The sequence below is a fragment of the Pezoporus flaviventris genome, unplaced genomic scaffold, assembly GCF_033815535.1.
Source record: "Pezoporus flaviventris isolate CSIRO_AGI_PZ_B2104156 unplaced genomic scaffold, CSIRO_AGI_Pfla_v1 ptg000036l, whole genome shotgun sequence".
Taxonomy (NCBI): Eukaryota; Metazoa; Chordata; class Aves; order Psittaciformes; family Psittacidae; genus Pezoporus; species Pezoporus flaviventris.
Window position 1 is genome coordinate 26,741,410 of NW_026892584.1, and position 25,396 is coordinate 26,766,805.

Here is a 25,396-nt window from a genome sequence, read left to right on the forward strand (position 1 = left end):
TGGGGTGTAAGAATCAATGGCAAACTCAAGGATTCAGTGATTTTTTAAGTATCTTGACAAACTAGGGAGGGTGCCAGAGGACTGAGGAAAAACAAGCGCTGTGCTAGTCTTTTGGGGGGCAAGTGGGGAGGAGGCAGTGATTCTGGCAATTATCACCCTTTCAGAGTAACTTCTGTTCCTGGTGACATGATGGAATAGAAGCAGAAAAAATGTAAAGATAACAAAGGAGAAGAGATCTATGAGCAATAAGCAGCAGCGCAGATTTGTAGAGAACAAATCCTGTCAGACAACCTGATTACTTTCTCTGATTGAATTTGCAGAATTAGTGAAGACAACACCCCAAACATAATATATCTGGACTTTGGCAAAGCCTGTGATACGCTGCCTCAGAGAATGTTACTTTAAAAATGAACCAGTGTTGAGTGTGCAGCCACCTGGGTTAAGAAAAAAATCCAAAAGCCCATACGGAAAGTGGGAAATAAAAGGAAATGATAAGCAAAACTGGACAGTGGCAGGGTCACACCTGGCTTTACTCTGGTGTGTAAAACTGGACTGATGTGAGGAAAAGAGGTGCAAGGCTTAAGGAGAGGGGAGTAACACTGTGAGGTTTAATTTAGGAGTTGTTTTCCATTCTGATACACACAACTAATGTCCCATCACCGAATTGGAGCCGTTTGGGAACGGCCGCAGCAGCTGAAAGCTCGCCATCGGCCGAGGGAACTGCGCTGGTCCGAATGTGAGACCAACCCCTCCCGCCGCCGCCGCCGCCGCCGCCAGACCCGCCCCTCAGGCGGGGCGGACGGGGAGGAAGTGGCCCGGGGAGGCCGGAAGCGCCGCTGACGCGGGGCTGGCAGAGCGGGGCGCTGGCCGGTGAGTGGGGTCGGGGTGAGGCCCGGTGGTGGGTCGGTGAGGGTAGGGTTTCCCAGTAGGGCCAAGGATTGTTCGGTAAAAATACCGTCTTCTACTCAGGGGAGGGAGACGGTGTGGTGGCCGGGTCTCCGAGGGCGGTCGGTGTAAGGGAGGCGGCCTGCGGCAGCAGGTGCTTCACTAGGGTGCGGGTGTTTGTGAGCCCGGTGGGATGTGAGGAGAGAAATTCCACGTCTGCAGCTCACTGGTGGGGAGAGGAAGGTTGTGACGTGAGGGATTTGGCCAAGACTTTGGGATTGGAACAGTGACAGCTCTGAGGTGGAAGAGGGGGGATTTTTTGGCAGTAGGAGTTGGAGCTCTGTTTCATACACCCTGTTCTAAGGAGTGCGGGGTCTTATGCCTTGGTTTGCTGTCGATGTTTTGCAAACTACCTTTTTTACCGTATGTATTACTCAGCTTTGCTGCTTGTCTCTTTTTTGGAAGACTTGGTCTGTTTGCTGAGCAAGCTAACCATTTTCTGTGGCTTACTGACGCCAGGTAGTTGTAGGCTCCGATATCCTTAAGATGTGTAATAGAGCCTGCTGCTTCAGTGTAAAAGATGCAACATTAAGGCCTCTTTGGACACAGAGCACTTGACCCAACTGCTGCAGTAGCAAGATCTCTGCTACCATGGTTAGAAGAGAGTTATAATGCTTGCAAAAGGAAGGAGTGAGCATTAGCCCAGGAAGCAGCAGTTGTCCTGCATTGGGGTCTCCAAGACAACTCCAAAGTAAGTACATAACTTGGTTAATGTTACAAAGGCTGTAGTATACTGTAGTCTAGTGGTGTGCTGGTAGCAGCATTTATGCCTGCTGCTAATTGTTTGTTGTCACTTTTGGTAGACATTGCCAATGGATGAACTGGTGCATGACTTGGCCTCAGCCTTAGAGCAGACTTCAGAACAAAACAAGCTGGATGAGCTATGGGAAGAGATGGCCCTAAGCCCACGGCAACAGCGGCGTCAGCTTCGCAAGAGACGGGGTCGTAAACGCCGCTCAGACTTCACGCATCAGGCAGAGCATGCCTGCTGCTTCAGCGAGGCCTCAGAGTCAAGCTTGGACGAAGCTGTCAAGGATTGCCGTGAGGTGCTGACAGCCAATTTCAGTGACTCTGATGACACAGGGGTGGTCAAACGACACCCTGCTCTTAATGCCACCCTGAGAAGCAAGCAACACTCATGGCATGAGTCAGATTCCTTTACAGAGAACGCGCCCTGTCGACCTCTCAGGCGCCGACGGAAAGTCAAACGTGTGACATCGGAGGTGGCTGCCAGTCTCCAGCAAAAGCTTAGGGTGTCAGAATGGAGTTATGAGAGGGGCTGCAGGTTCAAATCAGCCAAGAAACAGCGTCTTTCACGCTGGAAAGAAAATGCCCCTTGGACATCATCCAGTCACAGCCTTTGTGAATCAGGAGAGAACAGGCCCTTCCTCAGCAAAGGGGGAAGGAAGGAGCGGATGGAGTGTGAAGCTGATGAACAGAAACAGGGCTCAGATGAAAACATGTCAGAATGGTGAGATCTCAGTTTTTTCCCTGTGCTTGTCAGACTGGCTGCATTGCTTGCAGCTGCTTGTAAAATCCTATGCTTTGCTTTTAAGAAGTTATCAAAATTATTCAGTGCTGCTTTCTTTTTGAAGAGGAGAAATATCTCTGCTACTTCTAAACTGCAAATTTTTTCCAAGTCTTTCCTGTCAATGCTGTACTGCTGACCTGAAATGCTTCCTTGAAAAGTTGGCAAGTCAATATGGTTTTGGCTCCTGTTACACAAGAAGCCCTCTGAAGTGTCTTATGGCCCTGCAGCTGCAAAGTGGCATGCTTGTGAACTGAGTTTTGGAGAGTAAATCCACCCTTGGCACTTGTGTGATTGATACGAGCAGATCTCAGTTTCTTGTTTTCAGAGTTTACTGTAAGTTATAATAGAAACAGATCAGATCTCTTCCCATCATGACCACTAGCCGTCTGTGTAGGTACTGTGTGAACCTCAGTCGAAACATCTTGTTTGCAGTTCTCCGTCTGAGCTCTGGATCTGGAAAAATGTCTTGAAAGGCTAGCTATAGGAAAAATGTAGAAAGCCAATGAAATCTGGAGGAAGTGTACCAGTATAAGGCTGTGCTAACAGTGGAGTCTGGCATGTCTTTGTGTCCAGTTTTGGAGACCTTTGAATTTGTGTCAGAATCTCATACAAGAAATGAAAATGAGAGGTGTAGATGTCATGGTCTGAATTTGTGTTGCTCTTGGGAAGATTTCCCCTGGAGTGTGACTTTTATTGTTTCCATAGAAGGTTTGAGGTTATAAACCTGCTTCTGTACAAAAGATATTTCAAGTTAGAAAAGAAACAACTGCTGAGAATCAAAGTGAGGAGATTTGTTAATGAATGAAATACAGAAAGTGAATGAAGTTGTTTATTTGCTAATTATCATTGTGTAAGAAGCAGGAGACATTGAGGAAATATTTAAAACAACAATTTTTTTGGTTTTTTTTTTTTTCATGAGACACAAGGTTTGGAACTCTGCTGTGGGACATTTTGGATGTCAAAAATTTAATTATGTCCAAAAGGGGGATGTGGAGCGTAGGTTTACTAGGGTCTGTTAAGCATTACAGTGCAGATGGAAGATCTGGCTCGGGAAGTCCTTAAAATGCTGACTGATAGAACCTGGAGGAATATACAGAGGAAACAGCTGGTCTGTGTTTGTCATGTTCTCATATTCTTTTCTCACGCATCCACTATAGTGGACACTATCAGACAGAGGACAGTGGATTTGGTGTGGATTATATACTTTGTGATCCAGTATAATTGTTCATAGGTTAAGGTTCACCTAAGTGTTGTGGCTGAGTAGCTCCTGTAGTTTGTCAGGATAGATGAGTGGTTGTTGAGGGCTTTGTGGATAATGGCTGTAAGTGCAAACTTCTCAACAGTATTTTCTGGGAGCCTGTGAAAAGCATAGGTTGTAATACATCCTCTCTGTCCTCATCTCGGGGATCACTATTGCATTTTTACTGAATCTGTGTTTTGTATGTAACCTGCACAGGTTGGAAGTAGCAAAGATGTAATTTTTTTCTTTAAGAAGTGGCTACTGTTTGATTTAAAAGTAGGTGCAGTGTGGGCCTTTTTAAGAGACTAATCAATGCCTTTTCACTACTAGCTGTTAAAAATACTTCTGTCCAGAGCTGTTTGTTGGTAGTCCAGGAAGGGGAATGTGCTGACTACCCATGAGTGTTGCATGTCAGTGGTGATGGACTGAGAGATACTCTTACTTGATGTGGCAGTGATGGACAGTGTGCCTTCAGACTTTTTTCCCACCAGTCAGAGCCTGTTCCTCCGTCATGTCAAACTTGAACTTAAACCAGTAGGCTTTTATCCAGCCTTTCTTTGTGACAGCCTTTCAAAGAGTAAATAAACAACTTTGTCCTACTTGAGGACCATGCTGGGAGATTGCTTTGTTCTGTCTGTTGTCCCTTGCTCTCAGACTAATTATTGTGCAAGTGTCTGCATCAAATAACATTTACCATCAGCTGCCAAAGCCTTGGGATTCTCTTTGGAAAGCCAGGGGTTGAATATTTGACCTCTCCAACACCACATGTGTGATCTGTGCTGTGACTCACTAGGGAGGGTCAAAGTTGGAGAGAGAAATACATACAACCCTCTTAACTGCAGAGTATACCTCACGGCAGTGGAGGATCATGCTTTGGTCTCTGCTGCTCTAAATATAGCACACTGCTGGTAGCAGCAGGGTGGAACTGGCTGTGTTTACCTCACTTGCTGTGTCTAGCTGTTTGTCATGTTACCATGAGAGAAGTACCTTGCACAGGTAAGGGCATAATATCCTGAGGAAGGGAGAAGAAAATTGGGTGCTCAGAAGAGTGAATGGTATGGTTGTCATCCCCAGTTGATGGGAGGGAAAGTGACTGATACGGCTTGTGGAAGTCAGGAAGACAGGAAGCAGTTTGTAGTAATCTGGTGATTTACGAAACACTTTGAGACTGAACTGGTTCCACTACTGTTCACTTCTCTAGCAGTGGCGGGTGTCAGAACTAACGTGGTTTTAGGCAAACTAAGTTGTATATTCAGAATTACAGGTTGTTTTTTGTTTTTTGTTTTTTTTTACCACCTTTTGCCTCCCTTCTACTGGCACTTGCTTTTCTTTGTTATATAGGAATGAATCTCTGTATATGCTAAAATAACCAGCATTTCTTTGCCTTCCAGAGGCTCCTCATCCTAAGTCAGATCAAAACCCTACTGTATTCAGTAGATAAACTGTCATTCACTGAGGAAGCTTTGGATATAGATCCTTAATGATGAGGTAGTTTTATTTAGCTTGCTTGTGGGACAGTACCCAGTCTTTTCCAGGAGAAAGATGTGCTGCAGAGCTGTAATTCAAAGTGTTCATAAAATGAATTCTTTGAAATTGTTTGCCAGACATAGCAGGAGATGAACAGAAATTGAGAGAAGGGAGGATGTGCAGGAACACAGGAGGAGGGAACAATGGCCATTCTAAATTGGGTAATGACATGTCTTAAAGACTGATCTGTAAATGATTTTGGAAACAACAGAGGAAGCAAGTGGTCTTAGCTGAAGTAGCCATTTGTGTATTTGTACAAAGGTGATGATGAACTGCTAAGACTGTTAGAAGTAACTTGCCCTTCTGTCTCTTAATGCTTTGAGATTCCCTGCAGCCATAATAAAGCAAAGGCAAATTATATATTGAGTACTGAATTTCCTCCTATTGCTGGTCTAAGCTGAGTATTCCCAGTATGGTCTGGGTTTGGCTTGAGGGCAGAGCAAAATACAGTGCAAGAGCTGTCTGAAAAAAATCACTGTGAATGGAATGGTGTGCTTACTAGTGAGATGTGCACAGTTTGTTTAATCTGCTCTCAAGTACCATAACTTCTAATGTGACTGGGGACTGTACTGACCCACCAATGCTGTGTGACTTCACTGGCTTGATGCTGATGTATTTGTTGTGGTTTAACCTGGATAGGCAACTAAGCCCCATACAGCTGCCTGCTCCCCCCCCCCCCCCAGTGGGGTGAGGGAGAGAATTGGAAGAGTAAAAGGGGGAAAACTTGTGAATTGAGGTAAAGTTGATTTAATAGGTAAAGCAAAAGGTATGCAAAAGAAGGCAGGCAGATGTTTACCCATCTCCAGGAAAGTGGGCTCTTTTGTGTGTAACGGATACTTGATAAGACAAACTCCACCCCTTTTCTTTCTCCCAGCTTTTATTTCTGAGCATGATGCCATATGGTATGAGCTATCCCTCTGGTCATTTGGGGTCAACTGTCCCTGCTGTGTCCCCTCCCAACTTCTTGTGCACCCCCAGCCTGCTCACTGGTAGGGCAGTGTGAGAAACAGATGGCTTTGGCACTGTTTAAACGCTGTTCAGCAGTAACCAAAGTGTCAGTGTGGTATCAACATTGTTTTGGTCACAAATCCAAGCGTAGCACCATGAGGTACTATGAGGAAAATTTAACTATCTCAGTCAAAACCATTACAATATTGTGGCTTGGAAGTATAACCAGTGCTCATCGTGAGCGTGAAGTAATTTCTTTACCCTTTGGAAGGGAGCTGTTTCGATGACAGCCTGCAGTGGCAGTCAAGAGCCTGGCTTAAACTGATGAATTGGAGGTCAGTCTCTCTAAAGAAAAAATTCCTCTCCCTTGGAAGGCAAGTGACAAAGACAGAGTATTCAGCTTCCCCTCCTTCTCCAGCCCACACTGACCTTCTGCAGCCCCTCAGTGCCTCTTGTTTTCTTATTTTTATAGAAAATCAATATCCCTCCTGACACAAACAATAGCTCAGGCAAAAGAATAAATGGGGGAAACCTGAGATCTCTGTCCATCAGCTCTCACTTTAACTCCCCCAAACTATTTAATTACAAGCATGCTTTGCTCCAGGTGTTTACGACAGTGAAATTGCTAAATGAGGACCATTTTAACCAAAGATTGGGTGATCAATAACACTCTATAGCAGTAGCTTGTTGAATCAATAGCATTCATTATTTCATGGTTAAGGTAAGTAGCCTCCTTTGCAAGTGGAGGTCATTAATCAGTGCTTACTGGACCTGCAGAGAGGCTTGTGTGGGAGTCTAGTTTATGTTCAGCCCTGAAGTGTAAAAGGGGTGGTAAAGAGGGTGAGATCTGTGAAAGTTTGTTCCAATGAAACACTGGCAGTAATGTGTACCTATAGGGAACTAGAGAGCTCTCAGTACAACAGGATGCTTAAAATACTCTTGATATGATCTGGAATCTTGACAATGCTTTTTCCTTTCTCAGGCACCTTTCCTCTGCGGATGCTAAAACCCTTATGAAGCAGTCACTCAATCCTCACATCTGGTGCTTGTGAGGACTGTTAATCCAGGCTTTCAAAAGGGAAAGCAGGCACGCTAAGAGATTTGCCCAGGGTCATACAGTGAGTTGGTAGGAGAGCTAGGAATGAAACAAATGACTCATGGTTCTCAGTCCTTGGCCTTCATTGCTATGGTGTATATGTGGGAGGGTGACTGGATAGCCAGACTTTGTAAGGAATTGATTTGGAATTTTATATTAATTTACATACTAAAATGTGGGAATGATGTACAAACTGTTCATCCTTTAGGTTTAAATGGCCTTTATACAATGATGAAGATGCAGAGTTTATAGATATCCAGCATGATGGTTTGATTTGGCTGTGCTTTGGAGTGTATTTTCTAAGAGCAGTATTATGCTCACAAGATGTGTTTTTATTAGCTGCCTGCAATTCTTTAGGGTGACGTATGTTGTGGACGCTCATCATTCAGTTTTCTGAATCAAGGACTATCCAGTTGATACTGGTGTTTAGTATGATCCGATTTCTCTGAAAGAGAGGGACCCAGAGGTGCTAACAGCATGCCCTGATCAGAGATTGGTTCTAGTGCTGAGTTATATCTGATGTTTGCATCTAGGGCCTTAGTGCTGGAGGATGGGCATTGCTTGTTCTGATATCTCTCCACTAAATCCAGAGGAATTATTGCTCAGTGTCCAAAGATTGATTTAATATCAGCATTAAAGCCATCAGATGCTTGGGACTGACCTGAGCATGTACATCTGCTACAGATATTCATCCAGCTTTACAGTCAATTAACGGTTTTCTACACATTAGTTTCTAGTTTAATTCTTTGGTTCAAGAATTAAGTCTTTTGTAACTGCGTCAGCAAATGGAAAGCGTTCTGTAATGAGGCTGCATTCAGCAGCAGCAGCAAGTCATGCTGTGCTAAGGTATTTAGCTAAAGAGTTGTAAATGTACTAGCTACTCTTCCCTCCAAATAAAATGAAAGTTGCCATAGATTGAAGGGGAAGTTTATGTACCTGTATAACATTTTGAGAAAAAGGAATCTGAAGTAGAAAACTTCAGAGGGTTTTCAGTTAGCTGTTAAGTGACCCAAGGACAGAGTTTTTGGCTGCACTTAATTTCCTAGTGAGTATTCCAGACACTGTCATAGTTAGGTTATTAACTCTAGTACCTGAGGCAAATGCCATTGTATTAATTACTTTTTGATAACTTAGAACTATACTAGCTACAGGATTCTTTTTCAAGTGGTGCAGCATTGCTAGATTTTAACAGAAAGCAATTACGCCCCATGCTAGACCAAGCCAGTTATCTGAAATGCATTTTTTTTTTTTGTGAGATAGCTAGAGTATTTTGGGCTCAAAGAAGCTAGTAAAATGCAATAAAGTGTTTTTTTGTTTTATATCTGCTGCAGTTGTAACAATAGGGTTTTCTGTTTTTTGTTCCAGTGAAACCAGCAGTGTATGCAGCAGCAGTGATGCTGGCCTGTTTACCAATGATGAGGGCCGTCAAGGTAACAACTGTCTGTTTTTTCTCATGTGTTGATGGGGAATTTCTTTTACTTTATTCACAAATACAGAAAAAGATCTGTGTTTGAAGAGGGATAGAGAGGGAAGTATGGGAGAAAGGCCAGTGTCTGGGAGGGCATAGAAGTTAAGAAGTGAGCTGAGGGCTACAAAGGTTGATAACAGTGCACTCTTCTTGCTGAGATAGTTTGCATATTGGATCAATAATACTTGAAACATAAGAAGCTATTATGATGGAAAGGCACAGAAATACAAGAGAAGTTTAAGAGCTGTTTATAAAGACCAGAGTTTATGATTTGTTTCTATACGTGTTTTAGTTGTTGTCTGCATTCTGTTAGAGACTATGTTAGTTGTTTCTCTCTGTGAGCAGGGAGAGATGATGTGGAAAAAAAAATCAGTTAGTACTGACAAGTCACCTAACAGATTGTGCTAGGAAGACCACAGTGTGTGTTAGGCTTTATTTCTTTAAATACACATTCCTCCCTTACTCTTATGTACATTAGTTGAGTCTAGTATTTTCAGTGTCTGTTGCAGAAATAGTTTCTTAGGAGGTTTGAGTGTGGAATGTAGTCCGTTTTATTTATCGGTGACAGCCCAGTGTCCAGTTCATGGGGAATATGGAAGAAGTAAGAATGAAAAGAGGTTGTAGTAGGTACACAGGCACTCAGGAGCAGGTGGAATGTGACCCTAGAGACCTGCAATTCTGTGCAGCTTTTTCTGGTGTGCATTCTGATTCAATCTCATTTCACAAGCTAAGATTTGGATGAGATATCTTCTGGGAATATATGAATGCTAAAGGAAGTAATATCAATAACTCAGTAGGAGATGCTGCTTTTACTAGCTTGTTACTGACCCAGGTATGTGTGTGTGAGGACAACACAATGATAGCAAATATGCTTACATGTTTTCTGACGGTATGTTAGGCAGTAGGGCTGATCTATTGTGATCTTAGGTGGCTATAATATTTTCCTGAAAATTAGGGATTTCAAATATCAGCCTTGACAACTTTGACCTTTGTTGCCAGCCTCCTGTCCTTCAAAAACAACAGAAAAGTCGAATCTTTTGTCCTCTCTTTTTACTGATGACTGTTCTGGGGGGACTGAAATTAGTGAGCACTTGTGTATCAGATGGTGAAGCTGGGTGGTGACTGAAGTGTTGAATTTTTACTTCATCACCTGGGACAAGATTGATGTAGACTGGATAGTGTGTATATATATGCTTGTCTGTATGCTTGGCCTATATACTTGCTCTGGTTTTATACCCCGTTTTAGATATTAACTCTTGGCTGCTACTGGAAGTAGGATACCCAATACAGCACATAGAATATACTCTTTAAATAAATAAATAAAGTTGAATTACAGCCTCCCTTGTCTAGGTACTAGAAGAGGTGTGACATCCTACCCATCAGGCCCCTGTTCAAACAGTTTATATTGTAATAGCTTTATGGACAAGATGTTTTAGCTTGCAGTTACGTTAAAAAGGATAAAAAAATGTTGCACTTTCTAGTTAAATAAAAACCATCTCCCTTTCATTTTCCCTCTCTCTTTTTTTTTTTCCCTTTTTTGGCCATTTCTAGTCATAAATAATAAACAATAGTTCTCCAGTGTGATGAAGAAAGTACAAAACTGTCAGGTTTTGGGTTTCTTGTCATTGATCATCATCTTAGAAGTAGTTTTCTGGTACAATTCCAAAGTAAATAACAGGAAATTTAAGCCAGCAGTGTACTTCAATTGAATGTAGTCCCCCTCCACTTCTTTTGAGGTTACGTCATGTAATATTTGTCCTGGTGTTAATTAAATAGGCTGTCTTTGCAGTTCTAGCTACCAGTGCACTTCTGTGAGCAGAGAATGCTCCTAGTTTATAATTTCATTGTAAATTTTGGTGCATTGTGATATCTCGTAGTGGATGTATTAGCATATGACCCTAATTGTTAATGTTTGTCTTATGAAAATAGTGATTCGAGATATGAGGGTGCGCTATGCTGGTAGATCCAAAATTGTGATAATTTTGCACAAATTTTGAATACTTTACTATCCAACATTACTATGAGATGGATAGGGATATTTATATTTTAAAATATATTTGTTACAAGCGTGGTAGGTCAGCTGACATACCACAGAAATAAAAAGCAATGTCATAGCTTTGGGAAGAAGTGTTCTGACTGTCTTACCTGTTGTTGCTTGGAGTTGGCTTTGGGTGTTGCTTCTTCTGTTATGTGAAAGATTGCAGCATTCTTACTAGGGTCAGGCTTTTTTTCCCTTTTTTTCTTTTTCTTCTGTTTTTTTTCTTGTCTGGCAAGATGTGTAGGTATGCATAATAGACTTCAGTGAGAAAGAGTATAACTTCATGAGGAAAGGAGAGTAGGTGGAGATGCTTGACTTGGGACTTAGTGGTAGGCAAGTGAGAGTTTTCCCAAGTCAGGTGTGTTATTTTTTTAAGGCAATGTGAAGTACCTTGCAATTACATGGGATTGTTTGTTATGTGAGTCAGGGTCTTTGCCACCTTCTTGCTTTTTTCTTATGCTGCTCATGCACTACTGCTCTCTGTTTCTGGTGAGGCAGATTTACCATGAATGATGCAGTTATTTTTAGACTGCAGCTGCATTAATTACAGTGACCCTGCTTTATGGAACTTTGGTCATGACTTCTGTTGCTGCTCTAATTTTGAAGAGGTTTGTAGTTCTGACAGATTATAAGAAATTTTGATGGAGAAACACTCACAGCATGGTTAGGACTTACAGTCAGAATGACCATTTTTAATACCTGTGTGTTTTCCTCTTAGCTGCTGTCTTAGGAGACTAGGGATCTTTCTCATTAGTGAGTATGCTTCTTTTTCTTGCTCTGTGAGCCTGGTCTTCTGTTGCGAAGTGTCTCCTGTGACAGCCTATAACGTGTGCCAAATGATTGGCCTCTACCTCTGTCACAGTAATTACTTCAGAGAAAGAGTTCTGCATAAGACATCACACAACATTGAACTGAGGCTGATGAGATGCAGTCACAACAGAGTGTTGAAGCTGCCCTAGGCAGGTCTATAAAGAGGGCTTTGTTCTATAGGGAAATTCTGTAGACTGATGAGTTGGATAGTTTAAAGCATTTAGTGAGGCCCCGTAGTTACTGCAGATCATTGAAATGGAATACAAATATAAGGCTCTTCAGGAAGGAATTCCTAATGAGACTTCAGTTGTTTCACATCCAGAAATGTGAATACTACCTGTAATGTTTTGTGGGGTTGTCACAGGGCACATTGATCTTACTTGTGGCTAATTCCATCCCATTTCTTTAGGAGATGATGAGCAAAGTGATTGGTTTTATGAAGGAGAATGTGTTCCAGGATTCACTGTCCCCAACCTTCTTCCCAAGTGGGGAGCTGACCACCGATCTGAAGTGGAACGTATTGACTCTGGCCTGGAGAAGCTCTCAGATTCCATGTTCCTTTTGCCCTCACGGCCAGCTCAGAGAGGTGAGGTCCATAAGGAATGCCATGAGTTTGAGAACTTTTGACATGATGGCAAGAATAGATTCTGGTCACAGGCTCTGCAATTTAAATGCATACTAGTGATATGTATTTTTTTCATGATCCCATCAGAAATATCTGCACTACTGGAGAGTATACTAGAATAGCAGCTGCCCACATTCTTGAGTCTTTTTTTTTGGTGTTTTTGTTTTTTTAGTAGAGGTGTTATTTGATTTGTGAATAAATGGGAATATCTACCTCTTGAAGATTGGGGACAGAGGATCTGAGTTGACCACTGAATTGTTTTTCCTGGTGGTTTTGTCAGGAAGAATCTTCTGTATTCATTGCTCAGTTTTTCTGGATTTGGTTTTCAGGATTTCATGCTCGCCTGAATCGCCTTCCAGGAGCTGCTGCCCGTTGTCTCCGAAAAGGTCGGAGAAGGCTTGTTGGCAAGGTATTACCTTTTGCAAGATAATAATTTTGTATTTCCAATGCTGATCTGTCCTGAAGTACTGTTCCAAGATATCATGTGAATTGTTTTCTGCAGAAAGAGGCCACTTACAGGTTTTTTCGTGTATTGTTTGATCTGTTTAACTGCTTTGACTGCCAGAAGTCGATTGAGTGACTAAGTGGATTTTAAGGCAGGTTTGGAGTGGCAAAGGCAGTTGTTCAGTGCTAAAAGCAATATGAAAGGAGGTCTGATGATGAATGACAGGGAGCATAAATATCAAGAAGCTTTAGACAATGTAGGGGAAAATGATGGTGGCATAAGACTTGTGCGTGCTCATAATTTGAGACTACAAGGACAGAGAGGTGACTCAAAGGTAAAGGAAAGCCAAATTTTTGATAGAGAAGCAGACTGATAGGAATGGCAGCAAAGGAAGGTGGTTTTAGCAGTTGCATTTTTAGTGGAAAAACAGAAGAATAAAGGGTATATGCAGTATTGCAGACAATGTTACCTAAAGCCGTTGACTACGTTTATTATATGTAGGGCAAACAACAAAAAATATTAGTCCTGTTTCTAAAGGAATTAAGCAATACCTTGTAGATGCCTGTCTAGAAGAGGGAGGGATACATCTGGTTGGGTCTAGATCTTGGAGTGTTAGGTGCTGCTGGCTTTTGTGAAAGATGTTTCTGAGAAGGAAGATGTTGGCTGTGTTTGGCTTTCTTTTTTTTCGGAAAAGCTCTGTGCTTTTGAAAATATTTGCATATGTTCTGAACTGACTGGCTTCAGGGAGTCTCTTAGCGAGGTGTGTTAAGAGGGGCGAGCAGTGTGACTTCTTCCGTCTGTTCAGTCACACTTGAAAGATCCTTGTTTGACCCTTCTTTCTTCTACTCACTTTGCTTAGTTGTAATCAGATTTAAAATATGAATCCTCATCTGGCAAGAGACCTGCTTTGGGTAGGGTTCCTCGGGCCACCTGCAAGTGACTGGGTCTGTTGGCAGCACCTCTAATGATCCAAATGAGAAGGATAATATTTACTTGTTTAATTCATCTTCATCACCTTAAAGGGATCTTTGTCATTTACAGCGGAGGTCACTGTTCCCCCTTCCCCATCTCTCTCTAAATTGTAATCATAAATAATGAGTTTCATTCAAAGCTCCCCGCCAGCGAGCTGCTAATTACCAAAAGTATGGCTTGTAATTTACACAGTAATAAACGGTAAATTTAAGCATTGCGGCACTTGAAGTTAATAATTTTCCTGCTGTAACAAATAGCCCATCTTTCACCCCTGCTGCTACAACTGCCCCCAGACTTTGAGTATGGTTTGCCTATGTGCCTGGCACAAACAAATCTTAACCTGTGAAAGCTTTTTACCCTCATCTTCAGACCCTTCCTACAAACTGTGTTTCTTTTTTGGAGGTAGTAGCTATGCAGACATGAGTAGTTGGTGCTTTAGGTGGTGTGTGTACGTGTAAGCCAGCATCAAACACATACACAGAGCAGTGTCCTGCAGGGGAAAGTGTGTTCCCAGAGCAAGTTCCTTCTGCTCGACCTGCCTTTTTAGCTGCTAGAGGTCCTGCTGCTTCCAGAAAGGCCAAATCTTCATTCATGAAACAAGTTTCATTTACCTGTACTTGCTGAATCCCTGTCCTTAGTATGACAGTGTCATGTCCTGTCACTTGGCTTGTTTCTGGCCCAGCTGACCCCAGCAACCTGGAAATAAGTACTTCTCAGCTATTTCCCTTGTTATTGACTGCATTCTTATGCTGCATACTTTGTATTGGTCCAGTCCTTGGTGTGCCCTGTGCAACCGTTATCACTAAAATAAAAAACAAGCCCCACCAATAAAACAAAATTATTTTTTAATTAGTTATATCAGCTCAAGTTTGGATCTAAAAGGAGAGAATGAATATGTTTAGTTGAGAGTGGGCTGGGAAGAATAGGATGTGGCCCAGGGGAGTAAGATCTATTTCTACTGGCAGCAGCAAACTATTATGCCTACTCACTGTGTGAGAATCTGCAACCCTTTGCCTGTCTTTGTGTTTCAGGAGACCTCCATGAGCACTCTGGGCACCGAGAGGCTAGGTCATATTGTTAGTGATCCACGCCAGAAAGAGTAAGGCCCTTAACAGCTTGTGTAGAACTTTGGGAAGGGTGGAAGAGCTACAGTTCCCTCCTGGGACTGAAGGGAATGAAGAGCTGGGTGGTAATTTAAGTATCCAGTGATGTGTGGAATGGGAGGCAGTCTTCCACTGTTGGCTTCTCTGTTTTCTTTTTTGCAATTGCTGACTTTCCTTTTGTAAGGCTACCCTATTGTATGGACTCTGCTGAAATGTCCCTTTGGTTACAGTCAGCTTTTTCTTTCCTCCTGCATTACAGTGTGCTGTTGCAATAACTGCAGATCTTCTGCACAGTAGGAGAAGACTGAGCCCTATATGTTAGGTTTTTATAAAGCTTCTGTGTGGAGTCATGCTATGAGCACATACCCAGGCTGCAGAAATGATGCTGACAAGGCAGCCACAAAATTGCTTTCTCTCTGATGTTCTGTCTCCTTCCCCAATTAGCATATTTAAAATGTAGTCAGCACCAAAAATAGTTATGGTGCCTATCCTTTGGCATCTCTCCAATGCTCTTCTTGTTGGGCAATGGATAGGTAAGGATGTAGGCTGAACCCACTGCACTCTTAACTATAGTGCAGTGGGTCTACCCTTCACCAGGTGTTGGTATCAGTTTTCTTCCTTAGGTTTGTAATTCGTTGTTTTTAATGAGTCCTGCTGATGTTTAATCTTTCTCCTTCTTTCTCCATCTTTGTTCTTTCCCCTTCTCTCTTTACCCCCAACCATCCCCTGCCCCCTGTGTTTATTCCTTCTTTGGCATTGCTCCCTCCTGTCCTTCTGACTCTGCCTCCTTCCAGCTTTTGGTTACCATCCATGGGGAAGAGAGATCGCAACCAGGTAAGCTGACTCTGCTCGACCATTTTTATTTTCTTGATTTCCCTCTCTCTAGAAAGAATAAAGTGCCGGCTTCCGATTTCCCGCACACTGTGGCCTGTGCACATGAGGTAAGGCAGCCCTGTCCCTTCTCATTTTGTTAACTGATGTCTTCTGGGCTTTGAACACAACCCATGTCTTGGGCATTATATTGTCTGTTTAAACTGAATAGCTCAGGAACTCCTTTTGTTTATCTTCCTGTTTCAGGTTAGTGTGTAGGCCTTCCTTTCTGACAGTGACTGGGAGGGAAAATGCCTCTTGGCATGAGAAGTTTTGACTTCTCAAAATGCCATAAGAATTGGAACCTTTTTCTCTTTTTAAATGTTTTGTTTTGCCTTGTTTGACTGAGGCTTTTACCTGATAGTCTCTTCAACAAAGAAGGGAAAAAAATTTTGATCTGATTGCAGTTAAATAACAGCTATAACAGGAAAATGTAAGAGGTCGTAAGTGAGAGAAATAGGCATTCTTGTAACTGAACTGTATTTTCCAGTGGGTCTTTCATAGCTCCAGTGCTGGGAGGCTTTTTTACTGAAGATATAAGAGCTCAGGTTCTTAACTGCAGAAAGCAAAAGGATCTTCCATTCGAGCAGTTGTGTTGCAACACAGTTCCTAGCCATGCACGCCCCTTTCTGTTCCTTTGCAAGTTGTTTTTTTGGCTGGTGAGCAGTAGGATTGAAATCCATTTTCTCCTTCAGGTGATTAAAAGTACATACATGGCAAGAAATAATTTTCAGGCCTTTGTGCAACTGTGTATTTCCTGTTAATGAGAGCATTTCGCATACTGCTTTTACATTGCTAAAGAGAAGAATGATAACTACATAAGCTTTAAAATGACCAAAATAAATTACTTTTGTTTTTCTTAATTGAACTTGAATTGACTGTGGAGGCTTACTGGTGATTCTCCCCTGCTGTGCAGCTGCAGTGTTACTTCACTGACAGTAAACTAACAGTCCAGCTTGAGGAGAAGCTCCCCGTCAGCGGCAGCTTTGTTGTGCATAGTGCCTGTTCCTTCTCAGAAGGGTTGAAGGTAAAGGCCTGGGACTGAGTTCTGGAGTTGCAGATAGCTTTTATGATGAGTTCTGCTACAGCTGTGGATTATTAGTTTGTCCTTATTTAAAATGCGTCAGCAATCCTAGTAATACAAGAAAGGTGTTCTGGAGGTTGTGGTAGCACTTTGCAAAGCAGATGGAAATTAATTTCCTGCTTTAGGTGTGAATTATGAATAAAGAGTAAATGCTGAATGGAAGTGTGATGCAGGTACCCCAGAGAAACTATCAGTCTAAACCTTGTATTTGCATATTGAGCAAAGTTTGCTTCATGCATTGTTTGACTCGATTATTCAGTTTCTGTCCTGACCTTTAAAAAGAAAAACAACTTCAGAGTTGCATCTTCTACAATAAGCTGTTTTACACAGGTTTAATGCTTTCAGGATTTGTCTAATCTTAGGATCTAAGGCTAGCCTGACTCTGCAGTGTTTGAGAAATCTGTTTAAAGCAGTTTGCAGAGAAACCGTGTGAGGTGGGTTGGGAGTGGGAGGAGGAGCTCACTTGCTGTGGAATGAATTGGGAGCTCCTTGTGAACTGAACCTGGTGGGCCCAAGTCTTTTAGAAGTTTGTTTCAGTGATCCATGCAACCATAGAGAATACCAGAACTTCTCTGTGGGAAGTGGGAAGAAACTAACTTTTCTCTCTACAATGTGATGGTAGACATAGGCTTCATGAATGGGAGGCAGACTTTTTGCTTATGGCATGCAGCAGTAGAACACTTTGAGTATGCTCAAAGTTGACCGTCATTTTTAATAGTCTAAGTTGAAAGAGGAGCATGCTTATAACGCTGTCTGTTGTGAGAAGATGGTTATGAGATTTGCACCCTGTGCTTGCTTTTTGTCTGAAGTGAGAGTCAGTCCTCACCTTGTCTCATCCTTGATGTGTCAGAAAGGTCTCCTTATACTTGTATGAACAGCTACAGGGAATAGATCTGAGTGGCTGTACCTGAAGATTCTTGCTTTTAATGCTTTGCTTAAATAAAATCTCTTGACTTTACAGTTCAATCCATTATCTCCTTTGTACTCTCTGGATGTGCTTGCTGATGCTTCCCACCGAAGATGCTCACCAGCACACTGCACTGCCAGGTAACTCCTTTGCTCTGCTCTTTTGGGGTTGTCTCACTTCCCTCCCATGGTTATCTTCAGTACTACTGTGTGGTTGAAACAATGCTTGTGGACCTGGAAGTTAATCAGCTTTTCCCTAGGAGGTCTGTGTTCAAATTTAGCATAAAATGTATGGATGCAGCTTATTTGAGAATCCCAATAACCATGTGTTTAGAGTATATGAAACAGTGTACTACAGGCAGGCAGAACATACTGTGCTTTTAGAAGTAAACATGATCTGTTCTGGATTGTGGGTTGCTGCAGAACTGTTGTATAGCTACAAAAGGGGACAGTATTGTTGCCCACTATTAAAATCAGAACAAGATGAGACGCAAAGTGCTGACACGCTTGTGTGGGTGACATGCTGAGGCATTTTGGTATTCTGGGTGCCTAAAATAGACCCTCTAGGCAGACTCAGATCTCACCTGAGGTGACCTCTGATGGCTTGGTATCTCTCTCTACTGCTGAAATTTAGATCTTGCCTGGCCAAACACTGAGCTATATTTGAGTCTGCATAGTTGGGGTTAATATGCTATTCAGGCGCCTTCTGCTGACTAAACCTGAATTAAATTCAAGTGTTGGCCTTGGAGGTGACTCCTGTTCTTGTGCTGCAGGTGACTGGCTAAAGGTAAGGTGCCCTTGAGCTCTTTCCCATGCAAGGAGGCAAAGCCTTGGCTGGGGAACAGTTCTAGTTATGTGCTTGCATGAAGGACCAAATCTGAAAGAAACGTCTGGACTTTCAGCTTCATGGCTTTCTTTTTTGTGTTAATTAGCAAATAGAGCATGAAAAATGTACTGAGGTTGTATGTGTCTGAACGGAAGCTTGGCACCCACCCAGCAAAGCCTCTCCTCCCACTGGCTTCTGCAGGGAGTTTTGTGATGTCGCACCATGACCTCATGCTGCTGTAGCCAGCATGTTAAAGCTGGAAAGGGGGAGGGAGGAAGAAATCCGCTCATACACATTCAACTGGATGAGAATAAAAGGAATTCAGAAGATTGTGCATCAGCAAATTGGTTGCTTTTGGGGCTTTTGCTGTGCTCTGGGGATGTTTTGTGCCTGTGAAGCAAGAAGATCGGCGTCTTCACTTACAGCTAAGATAACCTTTCTAGAGCCTTTAGTGTTTTACTTGGTGCTCTACAGAGGTTTGTTTTCTAGAAAGAAGAGCTAGACAAATCCTGGTCACAAATTAAACAGGGTGAAGTCTCTACCTTTATGATCATCAGCAAATAACCAGTAGCTTTGGAAGGGGCATGGCAAGGGATTTCTAAACCTGGAGGAATCATGATTGCTTGTTTTGGCTGAATATGTAGTCTAGCTAACCAATGAATATATGCTTAGTTCCTTTCTCAAATGAGCAGCTGAGCGCTGGCCTTACTAATCCCTGATGAATTGTTACAGAATATTGGCAGAGAAGTTGTCCCATCCCAGAGGCAGGTGTCGTTTTGAGTGCCTGTATTTTGAGATACTAGTTCCTGTTTTCATGTGAAATGTGCTCAAGAATCTTTATACGAGAAAGAAATGTGGGAAGAATGAACGTTATGTAGCCCCATCTATGTGGCAAGGATTGAACTTTTTGGTACATGGTACTTGCTGTCAAGGGTAAAGATGCTGTCAAGGGTAAAGATGCTGTCAAGGGCACAGAAGGAAATTGTTCCTTCACAGAAAACATTTTTGTGACAATAGTTGGTCTTTAGGTGCTTCAAGAGACAAGCCTATTAACAGTCCATTTCTTACAGGAGGTTCAGGTGGTCTCTGTAAGCACTGTCCAGCAATTGCCCCAGTTAACATCATCTTCTTTTGCCATGGATGGAGTTAGTTCCAGTAGTTTGTGCTTTGGTAAGCTCCTAACAGCTTGCACCTCATCGTGGAGAAACTCTGCTCAGAAATTAGTCATAAAATGGTTTGTTGGGGGGAGTTAAGCCCTTGAAAATGATATGAAATGTATTAGAGAAGAAACTCTTGATGGTTTGGGCATCTTATTTCTTCAACCTGCTGCCTCTACCGTGCCATGCAAAATTACCTCTCTCTGCTTAGTTTCTGCTAACTCAAAGGCAGGTGGAGTCTTCGCTCTCCCATGGAAATGTTTTCTTTGTCTCAATGGCAGATTTTGGTGCAGTTCATCTGGAAGACTTGTAACCCAGTGCTTTGTTTAAGCAGAGCTGAAGGCTAGAATACTGAGCACAGTTGGGGGTGTTCAAGAACCTCCTCTTTGACACTGAAAGGCCTATGTGGAGGGTTCTTTGGGAAGTCTTATTTGAGAGGCTGTATAAATTGTACACTACCAAGATTACCTTTCTTGCTTTATGTCTGTGATGAAATTTCATTCAAAGTGTATGCACAGCACTGGGAATTTCACACCCATCATTAGAAGCCGTTTTGTGTGTGTTGTGACTGTTATCATTAGTGGTATAATTTTATTTTGTGAAGTGAGGAGAGTTTCCTGCTTTCTTGCAGCCCTCCCGAGGGACGGCTGGTGTATTAATTTGCTGTATTGCCTCCTGGCTGTTCCCAGGCTGTTTTTTCCTCTTCATCATGGAATTTTTAATGGCCCTCCTGCCTCTTGGGAGGCATGCAAGGAAGAGTACCTCAGGGATCTCTTCCTTTTTTCACATGCCTATAATTACTCTCCTTTAAGAGCACAAAGCATTTGCTAATCATGTCTTGTCTGTTAAGGTTTTGGCTTCATGCAGGCTTGCTAAAAGCAAGCAAGTAGAGACTTGCGTGGGCAAGTGATCCTTCCCCTCTTTCTCTTCTGCCCATTTGCCTCTTTTGGAGAAAGGAGTGATCTGAACAGAATTTCTTCTTGAACCCTACTTAAGAGGGGTTTGTACAGGCTTAAAGTGGAATATTTCATTAGATTTTGGTTATTCAATGGCTCTGTCAGTGGGAAGATGTTATAGGTTCTTGGTTGATGGACTGTTATTCCCTTAAGGGAGGGTAAGAGTTTCAGAAGAGCCTAGAGCCAGTGTTCCCTTCAATTTCATTTTGAATAGCAGGTAGAATAAGAGAAGAAAGTAGAAGATAAATTTTCCCTAATGCCATTTATTGTTTGCCTTGCCTTGAAAATAGGGTTATGGGTGAAAAATGCAATTAAATGCTCTCACTGGAGGTCATAGGAAAAGTGCACCTCAGATAGCAAGTAGATGTTGAAGGTGGAGATTTTGAAGAATTATGTTAGAGGCCTCTGAAAATCACTTTGCATGTACTCTCAGTTGAAGTCAATTGTAAACCTAGAGTTTAATTGGATTTAGAAGCAAGGCTCTCATCTTACTGGAACATGGGATAAAGATCTAAAGGGGTGAGTCATATAGTGAACTGCCTCACACCCTGGATTTGGTTAGAGTGAAGAGGCTTGAATGTCTCTAATTCTAGTTCCATCTCTAGAAGTATGCTCATCAAAGTAAATCTTATTCTTTTTCTTCTGTATCTTTGCAGAGATCCTGATATTTCTGACTCTTACCCAAGTATGTGGAAGTACAGGGAATCCCTGCAGTAACAAACACTGTCATGTCTTCCTTTGCTAAAGCCTGGCTAATATTCCAGCTGGGGATATAACTGAATTCTTTTGACAGGCATGCAGTGAACAACAGCTACCAGCCTAGTGTCACATGCAATTGTCTGAGGCCTAATGCTCCCATTTTGGTGAATCCTAATTCTCTGAAAATAAATTCCCCTTAGCTTCAGAATTTTGTTTACCTGCTATTGCTTTATTCTTCTTAAAGTATGTTGCCGTTATCCAATCCATGTGCTCAGCATGTATGGCAAATACTGGGACTCTTTCTGGAAAAGATATCATGTAATTTAGTATGAAAATTGAGAATGCAATATATGGGATCACATTGTCTCTGCTTAGAACACTTAACATGGAAAACAAGAAGAAAACATGTTCACTTGTATTTGCCACACACAGACTTTTTAGTAATGGAATTTGCTATGTCATTACAATGCTTACTTGGGGAGCAGTCAGCTGCTGCATGAAGGCCTATGAGATTTGGATAATTTAAGAAGTGAGCTGACCTGTTTGTGATTTTTGGAATCTGAAAAGGTGCTCTGGAAGCTCTCCCATGAGGCTCTGCAGGGTAGAGGAGAGACTCCTATTCACAGGAAGTATCTACAGTGTGATGTGACAGCAGGAGCCACTTGTGTGTGTGGAAGCTTTGCATGCAGATCGGATGCACAAGTTGTACTGATTTGCACATGTTATGTGCAGATCAGACTTTGGTGCCCAGCTGTCTTTATAGGCAAAGAGGAGGAAGAATTCTGCTTTCACTATTAATTTTGTGAAGCTACCATCAACAGCCTCAGGTAGGGGCTTAGAGAAAGAGCCTTTTATTTGGCCAGTGTTTGCTGGGAATATTGCATCACAACAGCAGGAGCTGAGTTGTGTGGAGTTTTAGTAGCAATATCCTTGTTAGGAGGCTGTCTCTGTTGAACATTTACTTTAACATGAGGATAATAACATCCCTTGTTTGTATGACAGTAGATTAATGACTGCCTCTCACTTTAACTACATAATCCAAGTACTTTGCTTCCTGTAAGGATGCAGCTGAAATAAAGATTGTCAGTAGACAAGCTGGATGATGTAAGATTACAGTGAGAGGCATACACCCCCAAATGTGCCCTCTGCCTCCCGCCTTCAAGAAGGCCCCAGACTGTCACAGCTCTGTAGTCTTCTCTGAGACCTCCATTGTAAGTTTAAGGTATTTTTTACTCTAAAATGTGCAGATTGCTTTATAATCTAGACTTTGCTTCACAGGCAGTGAATGTTCCAGGGGCCTCATGCTGTTCAGTAAGGGTCTTTGTGGGCTAGTGTCTGCTTGTTCTCCATATTGTATGCCACAGATTGTCCTCTCAATCCTAATTTTCTGTTGAAACCCTGTGGTGGATGTACAATAGTGGCAACCTCCTGTGACCCTAATGTCCAGCATGTGGTCACCTTGAACTGGAGGAGTAAGATAGGAGTCCGGTTTCTGCAATTAAAATTCATTTAAAAAAAAGAAAAAAAAGTCATAGAATAAATAAGTGAAAAAGAAAGGAAACATTACTTTTGACACATTAGAGACAACAATGAATCTCAGTTTTCTGCATAGCAAAGCATGCTTTTTTTCCAGTGTGACCTGCATGTAGAATCAGGTACCTTAATGTACCTCAGGTCTCATGTTAAGAACAAGAGACAAATCCATATATCCTGGGTAATTTCTTTAGCTTGTGATTTCAGACAAAACCAAACAAATCCAAACACTGTCAGAAAGACACTGTAAACTTTTTTTAATATAAAATAATTTTTTCTATACATACGCAATTTGTAATTCACTAACTCCTGACAGTGAGGACCTGCAGTGTTAGTTGGATAATATTGCAGCTGTGAATGTGTCTGCACTTTGGATCGTGCTTTGTCTCTCCAGGTGTGTTCTACTTTTTCTCTTCCCAGGTTAGAATTTCAGTCCTCTTTAGACTGTAAACTAGGTTTTCACATTAGTCTCTAGTCACCTGGCAGCTCCAGCTGTGACTGGGCACTGCAGCTTTGTTTTTTTTTTATGATGATCAACCAGCTATAGTCCAAAAGTAACCAGGGAATTATTTTCTGGTACTGTTTGTGCAACATCGGAGAAAGTGTAGAAGCTTAGCAGAAGAGATTAAAAACAGGTAAGGACAGAGAAAGTGCCATTCTGGTTTCTCGGCGTAGAATCATAGAATAGTTAGGGTTGGAAAGGACCTTAAGATATCTAGTTCCAACCGCCCTGCCATGGGCAGGGACGCCTCACGCTAAATCATATCACCCAAGGCCTCGTCCAACCTGGTCTTGAACACTGCCAGGGATGGAGCATTCGCAGCCTCCCTGGGCAACCTATTCCAGTGCCCTCACCACTCTAACAGGAAAGAATTTCCTCCTTATATCCAATCTAAACTTCCCCTGTAGGCCTACGTCTTTTACCCCACGAAGCTCTGTGCCTCAGAATTCTTCACAGAGGGCTTTGTGACTGCACAGATGTGCATTTTCTGTCAGCCTTTCCTCTCAACCCCGTTCTGTTCTACTTCAGAGTAATTTTTAAACTGTTCAGAAAAGTTGTTAAGTTTCAACTTTGGCAGAAAAGCTAATTAATGGTTACAGCCTGTCAGTGAGATTTTCACAGTTTATGATTCAGCCTGTCCACTACTATGTTGTGTGCTTCACATGACCTGACTTTCCTGGTGATGGTGTTCCTAGGAGTCTGCTGTTAAACTGGGATTCGCCAGTTCTGTTCTCTTACTGATACAGCACAAATATGCAAGCTAGTGATTAGAAATTTAGATTGAAAAGTGTCCTACCAACCCAAAAAATTCATTTTTCACAAATTATACCTCAGACAGTCTTTCAGTCCATGTCTTAATAAGGACTGTCGTCCCTACATGCATTCTTTTGCTCCTCTCTCTCCCAAGGTACTTACCACCTGGAAATGCAGATTTATGGTGCCTGTAAAGTGCACCAGGCACTTGAAACTGACACTTTTACCACCAGGTCAGTCAGAGCCAGTCCGTAATCAATACGTTCCTGATTTACTAACTGAAGTGTGGGTGATCAATAAAGGATAAACCTGAATGAAATACATGTTACAGAGACAATTTATGACCTCTGAGCCTTTGTGTGTTAGAGGCAGGCCTGCTAGATGCAGTGTCCTTGCTATTAGTCTCCAGCTAGAGTATGATTTGCCTTTACTTTCATAACAAGAAGGCATTTTGAGGTTCTCATTCACATTCTGTGCCCCCTCCACCCTCCCTGTAATAATGAAGTAAGGGTAGATAATAGTTTGAGCATGGAGCTGAGAGCAGGAGCTCTTATTTAAAATCTAGTTTTTAACACTTGTGAGCTGGAAAAGATTACATAAAGTCTTAAAAATTGATAGCATATACTTTTTTCCTAGTCTGTAGTGATTCTCCACCAAGGATCAGATGGCTAATGGTGGTGTAAGTTTATAAAATTAAAAAGGGAACGATATTATCATGGAATAAAATGAGTTGTATTATTATATATAATTATGTAGCCATCTAGTTAGTAATTTAATACTGTGTCACTGATGCAAAATAAAAACATGAAGTTCCACTTGATTGAGGCTATCTTTTCCTTTGGCTATGTGTGTGCCTAAGTGTTTCAGATTACATGGTGGGACTGGGCTACAATGCTGTATAGCCCCAATGCTCATAGCATATGTGAAGTCACTTTGAGGTTGGTCACTTATGTGTACAAACTCGAGATTTGAATATGTGGTTTGTAGGTGTGCTGGTATTTTTGATAGCCTTTATTTGGTTCATGTTTTCAGGAGATTCCTGTGTCTGGTTACATTAACATGCGTTCCCAGATTTGAAAAACTGGCTGTCAGTGAAACTTGGCACAGCTTAAAAGTTTTTGAAGCTATTCCTTAATGTCAAACTTCGATGACAGATTTTTTTTGACTTCTTGTAGAACTTCTGAGTTTTAGTTGAGAGAAGACTAGATAGTTCTTTCTTTGTGGTTGTGCTTTGTTACATGTGAGTAAGTAGACCCAGCAGCATTCAAACAATTTATAGTCTTGACTGGTATGGGAAATATTTTTGTATTCCCTACACTGTTCTGTATTGCTACAAGAGTACACTTCGATTTTGCATAAATA

The 25,396-nt window shown here is 42.0% G+C and overlaps 1 protein-coding gene across 4 annotated transcripts in view; it reads left to right on the forward strand.

Annotated features, from left to right (window-relative positions):
- The first annotated feature begins 757 nt into the window (after positions 1-757).
- Positions 758-25,396, forward strand: part of GPATCH2L (G-patch domain containing 2 like) — a 33,709-nt gene continuing 9,070 nt past the window's right edge. The window contains exons 1-9 of one of the 4 annotated variants that reach the window (XM_061463656.1): positions 851-870; positions 1,324-1,636; positions 1,749-2,416; positions 8,653-8,717; positions 12,013-12,189; positions 12,558-12,637; positions 14,677-14,744; positions 15,635-15,689; positions 17,664-17,749. In XM_061463656.1, the coding sequence (XP_061319640.1) occupies positions 1,758-2,416; positions 8,653-8,717; positions 12,013-12,189; positions 12,558-12,637; positions 14,677-14,744; positions 15,635-15,689; positions 17,664-17,749 (1,190 nt within the window). In that variant the 5' untranslated portion in view covers positions 851-870; positions 1,324-1,636; positions 1,749-1,757. Of the gene's footprint in view, positions 871-1,323; positions 1,637-1,748; positions 2,417-8,652; positions 8,718-12,012; positions 12,190-12,557; positions 12,638-14,676; positions 14,745-15,542; positions 15,583-15,634; positions 15,690-17,663; positions 17,750-25,396 lie in introns of all 4 variants that reach the window. The other 3 variants (XM_061463659.1, XM_061463657.1, XM_061463660.1) reach the window with 3 other exon arrangements.